The sequence below is a fragment of the Tenrec ecaudatus genome, chromosome 18 (genome assembly GCF_050624435.1).
Source record: "Tenrec ecaudatus isolate mTenEca1 chromosome 18, mTenEca1.hap1, whole genome shotgun sequence".
Taxonomy (NCBI): Eukaryota; Metazoa; Chordata; class Mammalia; order Afrosoricida; family Tenrecidae; genus Tenrec; species Tenrec ecaudatus.
This window is the reverse complement of record NC_134547.1, coordinates 9,700,306-9,713,635: the sequence shown is the minus strand read 5'-3', so window position 1 is coordinate 9,713,635 and position 13,330 is coordinate 9,700,306. Positions and strand designations below refer to the sequence as shown.

Genomic DNA, 13,330 nt, shown 5'->3' with positions numbered 1-13,330 from the left:
GGAGGGGGTGACCTGGTGCTTTCTACTCCAGTAAACAGTTAGTCTGGGAAACCCACAGGGGAGGTTCAACCCTGTCCTGTAAGGTCGCTGAGGTGGCATCAGCAGATGGCAGAGACTTTGCTTGTTGGTTTCGGGGTGCCATCAAGGCTCCTGTATCTTATCCACGCCCCACGTGTGAAACTCGGGGTGCCATGGTTCCCATGGGGATTTAGGAGGGCGCTGTGGGACAGCGCACATCGTCAAGGGACTCCACAGCGACTTCTGCTGGACACTGAGGGAACTACCAACTCGAGGCTTTTGCAATTGAGCATGGTTGGACTCCCAGTGGGTGCCGTGGTTGGTCGGTAGAAAGCAGAACCCTAAATGGTGGTAGGTTGTTGGCCATAAGGCTGGTGGTTAGAACCGACCGGCGAGGAAGGTGAGGCCATCTTGCCCCAACACTACTGACAGCTTTAGAAGCCACAAGGCCCCACGACGCGCTAGTCGGGCACTGTACATTGGCATCGACGCAAGGCAGTTGGTGGGTGACACAAAGCAAGGGCTACACAAAAAACCAACATCACAAACAGGACATGAGAAGTGGTGCAGTGTCCAGAGGACACACACCCCTACCCCCACCCTCCCAGGGACAGCTGGTGCGGGGCCAGTGACCTCTTTGATGTGGCTCTGCTGGCCAAAGTCCCTAGCTGCCACCCAGCCTTTCCCGGCAGGGGGCTGGTACAGAAAGTGGGGGAAGATACTGATAGGATCCACCTGTGCGTGGTTACGAACAGAATGCCCGGAGTGACATCCTGCTGAGTATAAAATGAGCTCTCTGAGAAGCAAGAGGAGGGAATCTCATGACCAGCAGGAGCCAAGAGTGGAGCAAGTCCTGCGGACCCCAAGATCCCTGCACAGTGAACCTCCTGGATCCAGATGAGAGCTCCAACATCAGAGGAGACAGCTGCAGAACCAGGAGCCAGAGCACGGGACAGTGATGGAGTTCCCGGCCCACGGGGGCTGGCTTGCAGAGTGGGGAGCCTCTGGGCACTCACCTGTCTATATCCCAAACTAGCAAGGATGGTTTTTTCTTTAAGCTGCTCCTAGTCGTCCGTTCCAAATTTCTTCCAGCCATTTTTTTGTTGGTCTTCATCCATCCAGACTTTAATATGTTTGTGCACTGTAATTCATGGTAGGAATTTGACCTTTTTAGGCAAGGTCTTTCTTTTAAAAATAATGATAGGTCGCAGTTTATTTCCATTAGCCAAATATAACAGCACGACTGTGAAATGTTTTTCTTTTTATTTCCTGTGATTCTGAGTAAAATAATGGTGTGTCCCAAACTTGCCACAGTTCTGTTGCTTGGAAGATCAAAGGTCATGGGTGTTTTGTCCATATTCCCACTATCTCCTGAGTCATAGTTATGGATCCTTCTTTGTTTTAAGATGAACGAATGGAATGACATCACTTTTTCATCAAGGCCTTTTGGCAACTTCTGTGAAGTCTATGTTTTTTTGCTGCAAACACAGGGCAAACCTATTCGTGAAGCGGGTACTGCCACCATCCTGCTGCCGCAACACATTTTTCAATGCCTGGTTCTTTCGTCATCTTTGGCCATTTGAAGGGCACGTAAGCGAATTCCCATGCAGTTACACAGTCACCATTTTGACGACTCTCCATAACCCATTTATGCAATTCAGTCTCTAGAGCCCAATAGGACGTCGTCAAACCAGGTCGAGGTTTTACTTGCCTTTGGAATCTTTTCTAAGTCAGCTTTCATTTTCCGCCACTCCCTCCCTTGTTTTACATCAACACAAAATTCCCTACTTGCAATACTGTTATTGCTTTCTTCTGCTCTTGACACACCTTAAGTTTGAAACCAGCTTCCTATGACCTGCCCTGCGTGTTGGTTTTGGTCTAGGATTAGAAGTATTGGCATCCGTTTCTAACAGGATTAAAAAAAAAAGACTTTGAAAAAGAATGCCATACCCTAGCGATTGAATTCTCAAAATATATCGTAAGCCTTACTCCAAAAATAAGCCCTATAGTTCTTAAAAGGTCAAATTACAGTTAAAAAACAACAACAGTGGTGTCCAGACAACTACACATATAAACAAGTAAAATCAATTGGCAATAGAATGCAGCAAGACAGACTTCTCCATGGAAAACAAGATACCCCCCTCTCCACAAAGAAACAAGATACCCCCCATTCCACAAAGAATTACACTCAAAAGACACCCGAGACCCAAAACGTGCTGGATCACCAGGGAGCTGACAGTAGGTGAGGGTGTGGAGAGTTTGGTGTGATGATACTCCAGAATGTGATGACATGACTGTCTGCACAGAGCAGCCTGTGTCAGGGCTCATGATATACACGCTGCACTGTGTACAACTACCCTGACCGTTCCTCACGGACAGCACGGCCTGCTAACTTCTTTAACAAACCCTGTTAATGATCAATGCTGTGGGTTTTGCGTGGCCATTACAATGTCTACTAGAAACGAGAGTGCAAACTCATTTCTGGAGGGCATGATGAAAACATACATGAAGACAACCTACCCCCTTTCTCTCTTTTCTCCTCTCTCTCCTCCTTCTTCCTCTTGGCCTTTCTTTCCTTGTCTTCTTCCGGCTCTTCCTGGACCTCCTGGATTTTCCGTTTAGATACCTGCTTCCGAGCTGGGAAAGAAAAATGGGGTGATGGCTGGCTGGCCTCACTAGCCCATAGGCTAATTGCAATGTCGGTGGTTCAAATCCACCAGCCACTCCTTGAAAGAAAGAAGAGGCTGGCTGCTCCTATAGATATACGCTTGGAAGCCCTAAGGAGCAGGTCTCCTGTCTTCTAGGATTCCTGTGAGTCTGAAGCAACTGGATAGGCTGGGAACACTCCCTCCACCCCCCCCCCCCAAATAAAAGGCTGGCCCCTAGGCTCCCAAATTCTGGTGACCACCTCTCAGGCAGTTATGAACCCATCCCTCCCCGTCTTGCCTCTGACTACTCCTCCAGGCCCAGCCTGACTGCCCAGGACCCGCTGTGATCACCCCTAGCACACCCTGAGTCCTTCAGCCCATGGGAACCATCCCTGCTCTCTCCCCTACCTCCCCTCTCCCCGTTCTCCAAGATCCTCTTTTCTCCACAAATACGGAACTCTTCCTCTCTCAGGCTGTTCCCGCCTAGAATCCCCTCCTACCCACCCCCACTTCCCAACATCCCTAACCCCCACCTGTTTTCCCAGACCCAGGCCAGACCACACTGGGGTACCCTACAACCCTCCACTGCCACCAAGTTGGTTCTGACTTGCAGGGACTCCGCAGAACAGAGTAGAACTGTACCTGGGTGTTCCCAAAGCTGTAGATCTTTAAGGGGCACAGGCAGCCACCCCCCCTCCCTCGCAGCAGCGGCTGCATCCAGTGGGACACCAGCAGGGAAGTGAGGTACCTCTCCCCACAGGGGGTCCTGTAGAAAGCAGGAAGCAACAAGCCTAGATGGGCCAGCTGACTGGCCCAAGGTAACACGGCTGGTATCAGGAGCCAGCAAGCTCTCAAACACAACACCAAGGTGGGAGCCAAAGTGGGAGAGGGCATTGAGGGGGCAGGGATCCTGGGGCCTCACCTGTGCGCCGCTTTGGGATCCCTGAGGGGCCCAAGTCCATGGGGGAGGTGTCGGGGAGAGTGGGGCTGTTCTCTGGAGACGAGACAGGACCAGGGAAGGAGGTCTGCGGAGAGCCGGGGGCAGGCTTCTGGAAAGGCCGAGAAGAGCAATCTGAGTGTGAGGAGAGGGAGGACAGGCCAGCGGTCGCCTTCCCGAACAGCTGAGATCAAGGGGCCTACCCCTTTGTGCCCTCACCTGGACCACCGCTCCACTCTCCTACTCAGTTTCATGCCTGTAAATCTCCCCATCGAGGGCCCAGCAACAATTTTTTTAAAAAAGGAAAAGTTCTAGGATCTTTGATTTTTCCCATGGAAAGACTTCATTTCCCAGAGTTCCCTTGCAAGCTGGGTGTGGTCACAGGTGTCAGGACTACATTTCCCAGCCTCTGCTGCAACCAGGTGTGGTCACAGCCTCTGTCTGAGCCAATGGGGTTTGGGCTGCTTGCTGCCTTGTGAATGTCCACTCAGGGTGGTTCTCTGTGTGTCAGTGGACAATGTGCTCCCAGGAGTTTTTAAGAGCTGAGTTTTCAGAAGTCGAGGGCCAGGCCTGCCTTACTTCCAAGGTGCCTTTGGGGTGAGTCAGACCTCCATCCTCTCAGCAGCCGAACCTGTTTCAGGGTCCCACACCTGCGGGCCTTCCAGTACAGCTCCCTGGCACCCCCTCAGAGAGCCAGCAGCACCAGCAGCCCACCCTGGATCTGCAACCCCCAGGATTAGGGGCACCTACTCCCCAGGGCTTGGAGTCCAGCATTGGCCCCAGTTCACTCCACGTCCCTGGGGGCTGGGGGCTGTGACTACATCCCATGGGTTCTCTTCTTGTCACCCGGGGAGGAGGGAAACCCTAGAGGGCATTTATCCTACCCTGCACCACACAGGGGTGCCGTGAATCGGAAGAATAGCAGGAAGTTGCCTAGTGGACAAAGGCCCCCCTGGGTGACCATTATTTCCAGACCAGTCCTCACTTCAATCACGGGGGCAGTTGGACCCTGACATGTGGGGTCACTTTCTCTGAGGCCCAACAGCCTTGGCACAGCAAGATGTCTGGCTCCCTCAGCTGACTTGAAGGTGGAGCGGTCACACAGGTGGAGGCAAGGCAATCACAAGAGTGCACAGGAATGGGACAGAGATGCAGGGAGCGCTCAACTAGGAAAACGGGCCGGCCTCATGGCGGCTCTGGGGGACAGAACTGTCCCCTAGGGGTTTTAGGGCTGCTGTCTTGAGGGGAGCAGCCTGCCTCATCTTCCTCTCATGAGCTCGCCGGTGGGTTCAAACGCAGACACCAAGTGAGCAGGGGCTAATGGAAAAATGGTGCCAACAGACTTGCCACCAACTGTTCATTTGTGGGGGGTGGGGGGGGGAGCAAGAGCTACAAGGCACAGGAAGAGGAGGTTTCCGTTCTGTGAGCAACCGAGTACTTAACTACCGCACCACTAGGGCTCCTGGAAAATGGGGGGCAGGGCCTCGGTGAGGCCAACACAGCTCCACAGGAACCCCTGGAAGCTGCTTGGGTCCCCGCCCACACTGCGAGACCTGCTCAGCCTGCGTTTGTGACCGGTACGCCCTTGGGTGTAGACAAGCGGCTCCAAATGAGAGAAGCCTGGTGGTGCCGCGGTTAAGTGCTTGGCGACTAACAGGGCTGATAGTCAGGGGTTTGAATCCAGCAGCTTTGTGGGAGGGAGATGGGGCGCCTGCCCCCCCCTCCCCCCGTCAACAAGTACAGTACAGCACAAGCACGACCCCAGAGACCCACCAGGGCAGGGAGTGAGTGGGTGGTAGGATCAGGTGTTACCTACCATCTACCTGTGAACGGACTCCATCCTCAGGACCACCCTTCGAGCTGAGTGCCACCGGCAGCCACCGCGGAGTAGGTGAGGCCCCCATGGAAGTGACATTAAGCACCCACCCAGGTCCCAGGCAGAGGCAGAGGCAGGACCTCGTGGGCCATGCCTCCAGAGCCCTGCATGGCAGCCACAGCAGACAGGGACAGTGGCTCCCGAGGGTGGGTAGTGCGCCTACCTGGGCTTCCTGCACCATGGGGGTGCTGTCCTCCTCATCCTCCCCCTCACTGCCCAGGACCTGGGCCACCTTCCTGGCTGGCCTCTTCACGGGGGACTCACTCTCGGGCACCACTCCATTACGTTCCTTTAGTGCCACCCTGGAGCAATGGGGACAAAGGGCATGATGGTGGGTTGGGCGTGGGGGCGGGGGGCTGGCCCCCAGCACACATGCTCATTCACTCCTCTTCCTTTTAAACATCCTATGAGTAGTCCCCCTAGGCATCTACTCAGCAATACTGCCCCCCACACCCAAACTGTGGTAAATGCATATATGTAAGGAGTCCTGGTGATACGGCAGGTGAGCGTTTGGTTGTTAAGCTAAAGGTCAGCAGGTCGAATCCACTAGCCACTGTGTGGGAGAAAGATGAGGCAGTCTGCTTCCATCAAGAGTTACCGTCTCAGAAACCCACAGGGGCAGTCCTGCCCTGTCCTATCGGGTCGCCCTGAGTCAGAATCGACTGGATGGGAGTTTCCTTCTGGGTCAACCAGAAGGAAAAGGGGGCACAGAGGTGGGTTACTTGCCCAGGGCCCCAAATAAGAGATCTGACCTAAGCCCAGCTGACTGGTTTCCAAACACCAAACCCAGTCAGTCCATGCCCATGGGGCCGAGTCTGACTCCTGGCGACTCTACGGGACAGAGCAGGGCTGCCCGCGCGGATTCCGAGGCTGTACATCTTTCCAGGCGCAGATGGTCACATCTTCCTCTGGAGGAGCGGTGAGTGAGTGAACTCGAACTTCCAACCTCTAGTCAGCAGCCAAGTCCTGACGCACTGCACCATCGGGCTTCTGTGATTGGCCCTGGTGGCGAGGTGGGGGCTAGAGACCACATTACCTGGGCCAAGCCACACGGGGTGCAGGAAATGAGAACGGTGGTCTCTTCCACTTAGCACAGACAGCAGAGACGGCCTGCTGCAGAGTAAGGGCAGGACACAAGCGCCCGGCTCCGGAGGATCTGATGTGGAATCCCCACTAGGAGAGCTAGACTCTACCTCAGACACCTGTAACCTGAGGACTGCAGATTGAAACGCTCTTGTGTGTGAAGAAGCCTAAGACAGCTAAACCAAAATTATTGTAGGGTGAGTAGGCGGACTAATATCTACTTCCCACTTCAAGGCCCCGCTTGCCATGTTAAACTATGTATTGTTCAGCTAGGACAGACCTATGACTGACATTGTCAGTGAATTTTATGGTAAGTTTTTGCCTGGCCACCGACTCCCATTGTCTGTGCAAATAGTTCCCAGCCACATCAAGGATTTATTCTGTACAAGTGACCAATCCAAGTATTGCGAGAAGCAGATTCCACTTTTTAATGAGTACCATGGACTCATCAATGTGACACTTTTAACACAGAGATGAGCGATAAAATTCTCCATCAATTAGCAAGGATGTCTCTATGGTGAACCAGAGGCAGATTGAAAAAAAAAAAAGCCTTAAGATTCAAGAATGGATTTCAGGCTCGAGGTTAATCCTGGCGCCAGTGTAAGGGCAATCAGTTCTTACAACATGGCCCTACTCGACACTTGCCCTTGGGAAGGAACCAGAAGCTATGGGGGCTACAGGAAAGTGTGGTGAAGAAATCAGACGGTGCCCGCTATCACACAGAATAGCACCTGGAGTCCCAAAGACTTGTGCCCAAGAAAAGCAGCCATCTAAGTAGGACATCAACTAAGCCCACATGGAAGAAGCACACCGGCATCCGTGACCCAAAGACTGTAAATGATATCATCCAAATCTGAAGGAGGGAGTAGTATCAGAGTTTACATTGTTCAACTCCGGTGTGCAAAAGGCTGTGGATGACAGTGGGGCCTAAAACACAGTTGCAGGATCTACACAGGGAGTAAGCCTCCGGTGATTTCCCTCTAACTGTAATTGAGGGAAGGGAATAACCTGGTTGTAGACAAAGCATATTGGAGAGATGACGAGAGATTAAAATGATAAATCTGACTTGAAGGGTTAAAGTCCTGACACGTATCTCCCCTCTGATACACTCTGGGCTTGATCTGCTTTTTAATATTTTCAGGGTTGGCTATTTTTTTTTTCATATCGGGGTTTATCTCTGTTGTATTTTGTCACCGTTGAAAGCCTTCTTGAGTGTTTGTTATGTGTTTTTCTATCTTTTTCGGTGTATGAAACCCAGGCTAGGTGAATCTATAGCAACAGTAAGGCGAGTTTCTGAGGCTATGGAGGGGGAGTAAGGGGAAACTGATATTAAGGAGGTCAAGAAGGAAGACAATGCTTTGGACCTGATTGTGGTACAGCTGTATGCTATCACTTGATGTGACTGAACTATGGAACGATGTATCAGCTCTCAGTTAAATGGTTTTGGAAATGGTTAAAAAAATTTTTAATTAAAAAAAAAATCCCTTTGGGACCAGAGATGCTCTGAGTTAGGTTTACAACACTTGCAACCAAGAGTCCATGTGACTGGGAACACACACACACCTCCACCCCGAGTCCCCACGTACGTGGATGGAGGAGCTGCCTCTTTGCCACCAGCACTGGAGGGCTCCTTCTCGGGCTTCTTGGCTTTGCCCTCCTCCTTCTTGGGCTGGAAAAATGACCTGTGGGCAGGGAGGAAACAATCAGTTCGTGGCATCAGAACCAGCTCTCCCCGCACCCCAGTTGGCATCTACAAGTCCTGGATTGTTAGCAGCTACTGGATGCTGAAAGAGACGTGGGTTTGCCCCTAGCGCTAATCACTGAATCCGGGCTCGAACCCTGGAACTAAGCGAAAATAAAACGTGGTCTTCCAGTTACAGCTGCCCGAGGAAATACTGAGTCGACCATGCGGTTCTAGCATTTCAGAGACCAAAGACAAGGGGTGGAGAGACCGAGGCGGGGCGCGGTAGTGGAGGTGGCAGGGAGGCGAGTGGGGCGTGGGGTGCTTACATGATGCTGCGCTGCATGATGGTGTCACCAGTGGCCCGTATCTGCCTCCTCCGGTTCTCCTGGGTGCGTGGTTCCGACAACTGAAACCCACGTGCACGTGGATCCAAAGGTCTAAGTCGACTTTTTTTAAAAAGAGAAAGGTGAGACCAGGTGTGGTTTTCCCCACAAAGAAGCACTCCCGTTTTACGCAAAATGACTTGGTAGTTAGGGCTTCCTGGTGAGTACAAAACCAGAAACGCCACGCCCGCTGCTGTCCAGCGGATTCCGATTCCCTGCGACCCTTCTGGTGTGTTTCTGAAGCTGTAAAGTTTTACGGGGATAGACAGCCCCCTTGCTCCCAGAGAGTGCCTGGTGGAACTTAATTGCCGGCCTTACCCCAACAGAAATATAAGTTCCAAATCTGGGGCAACGGGAAAAGGGCCTTTTTTCACAGACACCAGTTGCTGTGGAGTCGGTTGCAACCGATGGTGACACTCTCTGTGCGCACTGCAAAATTTTATCTTTAAAAAAAGTTATCATTGAAGAGCAAATTTTGGTTTCATTGCTGGAGTTGAGAATGCACTAAAACAAAAACTTCCCGATAATCGAGTCTGTGGTGACTTGTCACAATCCTAGATGGCCGAGCGGAACTGCCCCTGCGGGTTTTGGAAGCTTCGAACCGTGGGAGGTGCACAAAGCCTCCTCTGTCTCCCTAAATGAAGTTGGTGGTTTTGAGCTGCTGACCTTGCGGTTAAGCAGCCAGGTCAATTCAAAAGTCATGACCCCATCTGAGGTCCCACACCACTGGTAGAGCTACCAATTCAAAAGCTCCTCTGTGTACAATTCACTGACACTGATTCTCAATCTCCCAGTTGAGTGGCCATCCTTACCCCCCTTTTCTGAGTTCCTCCCCATTCATGTAAAATTCACCGCCCCCCCTAAAGTTGGGTGGTAGTTAACATCATTTCATGTCAACTTGAAGACACATAAATAGGATAGGGGTGGGATTTAGGCCTGTCAATCAGGTCACAGCCTGATGGTGACTCCTGATCATCAGGCAGGCCCTGAGAGCCTCCCCTTCTCTCTCTGCCTTCACCTTCCTGCTGGTTGACCGATTGCTGCCAAGGCCCTAGATGCGTCCACAGCCACTGGATCCACAGTACACTGCACCCGCCAGCCTGTGATCTCCCTGCATTCTGCATCATTGCTCAAGACTGCGTGAGTCTGAGGAGGGACTTATGGACTAGTATCCAATTTAAGTACCTCAGTTGGACTGTTTCCCAGATACCTAATTACCCGATATAAAGCTCACTCTTAGGCATGCATGAGGGCCTCTGGATTCGTTTCTCTAGTCAACCTGGCTTCACACAGGTACACAGGTGCTTATCCAATCTTTCGAGCTGCGGTTGTCAATTTGATCGCACTGAGATCATTCTTAAGAGCACAATGCTCACGGCAGATATTCTTGCCTGGTGAAGCAAACCTATTTTTTTTGGTTTTAAGGCGATTTCAGCCGGTATTTTTGGTTTAACGATTATCTCAGAGGGGCGGTAGTTTCAAGAGTTCATCCATCACCCATCACCCATCATCCATCACCCATCAGCCATCATCGCAATGGCTAGTCCGTGAGATTTTGCAATACTGTTCTGCATTTCTCCCCCTTTTGATCAGGATGCTCCTACGGAATTTTTTTTTATTAAAATGCTCAGTAATGGTAGCTGGGGACCACCGGTTCTGGTTTCAACTGCCAAGGAGGCAGTTTTTCAGGGTGGCCATTCGCCCCACTCTGCTTAGTCTCCTACTCAGGCTCTTAGTCGGTGAGTTCGGGGTTCTCTCCCCAAGTGCCTCTGCCCCTCCCCGACCACTTCGGGCAGTCCCACCAGAGGGGCTTCCCAAACCTCTCAGTGGTGGCTGAATCCATTGGACCCCTACTCCTCCTGGCTAGCCCCATCCCCTTACCAGGCTCAACACCAGACCTCCCCTCTACCCAGGAGGTTCCCTAGCCCGTCGTCAATCCGTCAGGGCGCAGACGACCATTAAATATAACCTGCGTTGGCTTGCAGCGGCCACTTACAGGCAGATCCACCACAGATTAGTAAACAGAGCCAATGATTCACACTTACTAAATTTGGACCTCAGGGCGTTTACTTAGCGTCTTGCGCTTTATCAGGGACCTCTCCCTGGCCAACCTCCATACAGCACGCCTCTCCCGGTGGAGCACCCCATCAAACTCCCAGGGCCCTGCAGCTGCGGCCTGGACTCGCCGCCACACCTTGCTACCGCATCTCACCTCGCAGGCCCTGGCCCCACCCCCTCGGGCTGAACCCGCCTCTCCCAGCGCGCATCCGGGTTTATTTGCCCCGCCCACCCGCAGAGCCGGCCCCGGGTTCCCCAACTATGAGTCTGGCCCCGCCCCCTACCTTTAGATGGCCCCGCCCCCTCCTCGGGCCCCGCCCCCATCGCCAGCCGGTCCTCGGGCCTTCTCGGGTTCGGGAGCCGCCAGCCCTCGTCGGCGCGCTCCCCGCAGGCCCACGTCTCCTCACGCAGTCGCCCTGCCCCTCTGGGGACTCACCCCCCGCCGCCCTGCTGCCCGCGCCGGCTTCTCCGCCTCAGCTTCCTCACGCTCGCTCCTCCGAGCCACCTCGGTGGCACTATGGCCTCTCAGCGTTCCGCACGCGCGCCGCTCCCAAGCCCATCACCCCGCGCGGGAGGCTCCACTTGCCTCGTGTCCGCTCCGCGCGCCGCTATCCGGATCCGCTTAGCGCGCGACTGCAGTCCCAAATTCGCGCCACGGCGTTCGCGCGCAGACTTCGCGACCGGGGGCGGGGCTGAGCCGAGGGGCGGGGCCTGAAGGAACCCGCTCCGCCGGTGGCCGCTGTCCCTAGTAGAGGATGCTGGGAGTTGTAGTCACCCGAGTGGGGAGGCGGCCCGGAAAGAAAGGGACGCCAGGCGAGCCCTCCTGCAGAGCACGCTAGGAAGTGGCCTGCAGGTGGGGCTGCGGGTCCAAGAAGCGGCCCGAGGGAAAGGGCGAGTCTGGGTGCGGGGTGGGTGTCGGGGAGGGCGCTGCGCGAGGCACGACGGGAAGAGAGGCGGGAGATCGCGCGAGGCATCCCGGGAGCGAGGGCCCGCCAGGGCCTCGGCGCGGGGCATTGTGGGAGGCGGACGCCGCTCCGGGGCGGGTAGGTGAGTGGGGAGGGGCGGGAAGGGTGCACATCTGGGGGAGGGAAGAGGCACAGCTGGGTGGGACGGCAGAGCTGGGAGGGGCCGCAGAGGGCGGGGCTGGGAGGAACCGGGAGGCAGAAGAGGACTGAAGAAGGCTGAAAGAAGCGGTGGGGGCGAGCGGGTGGGGGAGGCGCAGCTGGGGATGGGAGAACATCTGGGGTGAAGGAGCCTATTTGCATTTCATCTGGGGTGAAGAAGTCCATTTGCATTTGGGGCCATGTCCAGACGAAAATGCACATCCCAGGAGGATGGCAGCCGAAGAGGGGTGGACAGGATCCCAGCTGGAATTGGGGAGGGAGGAGCGGGGTCACAGATGAATCTATGGATGACACTTCTGGGAGAATTGGCCAGACCACCTGTAAGGGAAGGGTCAGAAACTGGGGGCGGGCACACCTGGAAATGAGATCATCTCTAGGGATTGGGGGTCCCAGCTGAGTGCGAGGTCACACAGGGGTCGCGCTTTAGGCGGACGTGCCAGCTAGCAAATTGGAGATACATCTGGGAAGAAGACGGAGGAAAACAACGTGGGTGTGGGGGGGGTGGTCGGTGATTAGTCGTGGAAAGCCCAGGAGATGGGGCATCCTGAGAAGGAACACAGCTGGACGGGGAGCAACTTGGATGACAGCCAAGTGGAGACATTGAGGATGTGGATGGGGGCCTGTGGGAATCACTGCCGTGTGTAAGAGGCTGGTGTCGCAGTGGGTTAAGACTTGGGCTGTTAACTGCAAACCCACCAGACTATTGGAGGGTGACAGATAGGCCTGTCTGCTCCCTTAAAGATTTACGGACTCACAATTCCACAGGGGCAGATCTCCCTACTCTACCCAGGGGGTAGCTATGGATCACACTTGACTACATGATAGCGAGGTTCACGTTTTGGTAAGCCACTGGTTGACACTTCTGGGGAGGAAGCCTCAGCGGAAACTGATAATGCATTTGAAGCTCTGCTGGCTGCTGAGTTAAGACACATACCAACAAAACCCAAACTCACCGCCATCGATTGGATTCTGACGCATAGTGGCTCTTTATAATGTTTCAAAGGCTTTGTACATTTTTACAGGAGCCAATAGCTTCAATGGTCTCACTCAGAGGGGGTTCGTGGGTTTGAACCGCCGACCTTGCACTTAGCGGTTCAATGCTTACCCAACAGTACCTCCAGGGTTTCTGGCAGAACCGGAAACTCACTGCCAGCAAGTCAATTCGGACTTTTAGCTCCCTTAGAGAACACAGTGGAACTCTTCCTGTGACTTTCTGAGGTTTACTCTCTGTAGCAGGAGTTGAAAACCAAGTCTTTCTCCTTGGATAAGCCAGTGGGTTCGAACTGCTGACCTTGTGGTTAGCAGCCCAACACATAAGCATTACACCACCAGGTCTCCTGGTGCCTAACAAAGGGGCCTTCAAACAGCAACTGGGGAAAATTCCATTATCGTTCCATTCCATTTTTTCATGAGCTTTTGAAACGCCTGGTATTTTGAGAGCAGACACCCCAAGTGGGTCACATCTAGGGAAGAATGGTCCACAGTTGGGGGCCAGGAATCAGGATAACAAGCTCCAAGT

At 53.7% G+C, this 13,330-nt stretch overlaps 1 protein-coding gene across 2 annotated transcripts in view; it reads right to left on the bottom strand.

The window, feature by feature from the left end:
- LIG1 (DNA ligase 1) overlaps positions 1 to 11,595 on the bottom strand; it is a 37,455-nt gene extending 25,860 nt beyond the window's left edge. The window contains exons 1-6 of one of the 2 annotated variants that reach the window (XM_075537003.1): positions 11,274 to 11,595; positions 8,573 to 8,692; positions 8,149 to 8,244; positions 5,643 to 5,781; positions 3,589 to 3,715; positions 2,539 to 2,655 (exon numbers count right to left, since the gene is read on the bottom strand). In XM_075537003.1, the coding sequence (XP_075393118.1) occupies positions 2,539 to 2,655; positions 3,589 to 3,715; positions 5,643 to 5,781; positions 8,149 to 8,244; positions 8,573 to 8,589 (496 nt within the window). In that variant the 5' untranslated portion in view covers positions 8,590 to 8,692; positions 11,274 to 11,595. The other variant, XM_075537004.1, reaches the window with a different exon arrangement.
- Positions 11,596 to 13,330: the final 1,735 nt, after the last annotated feature.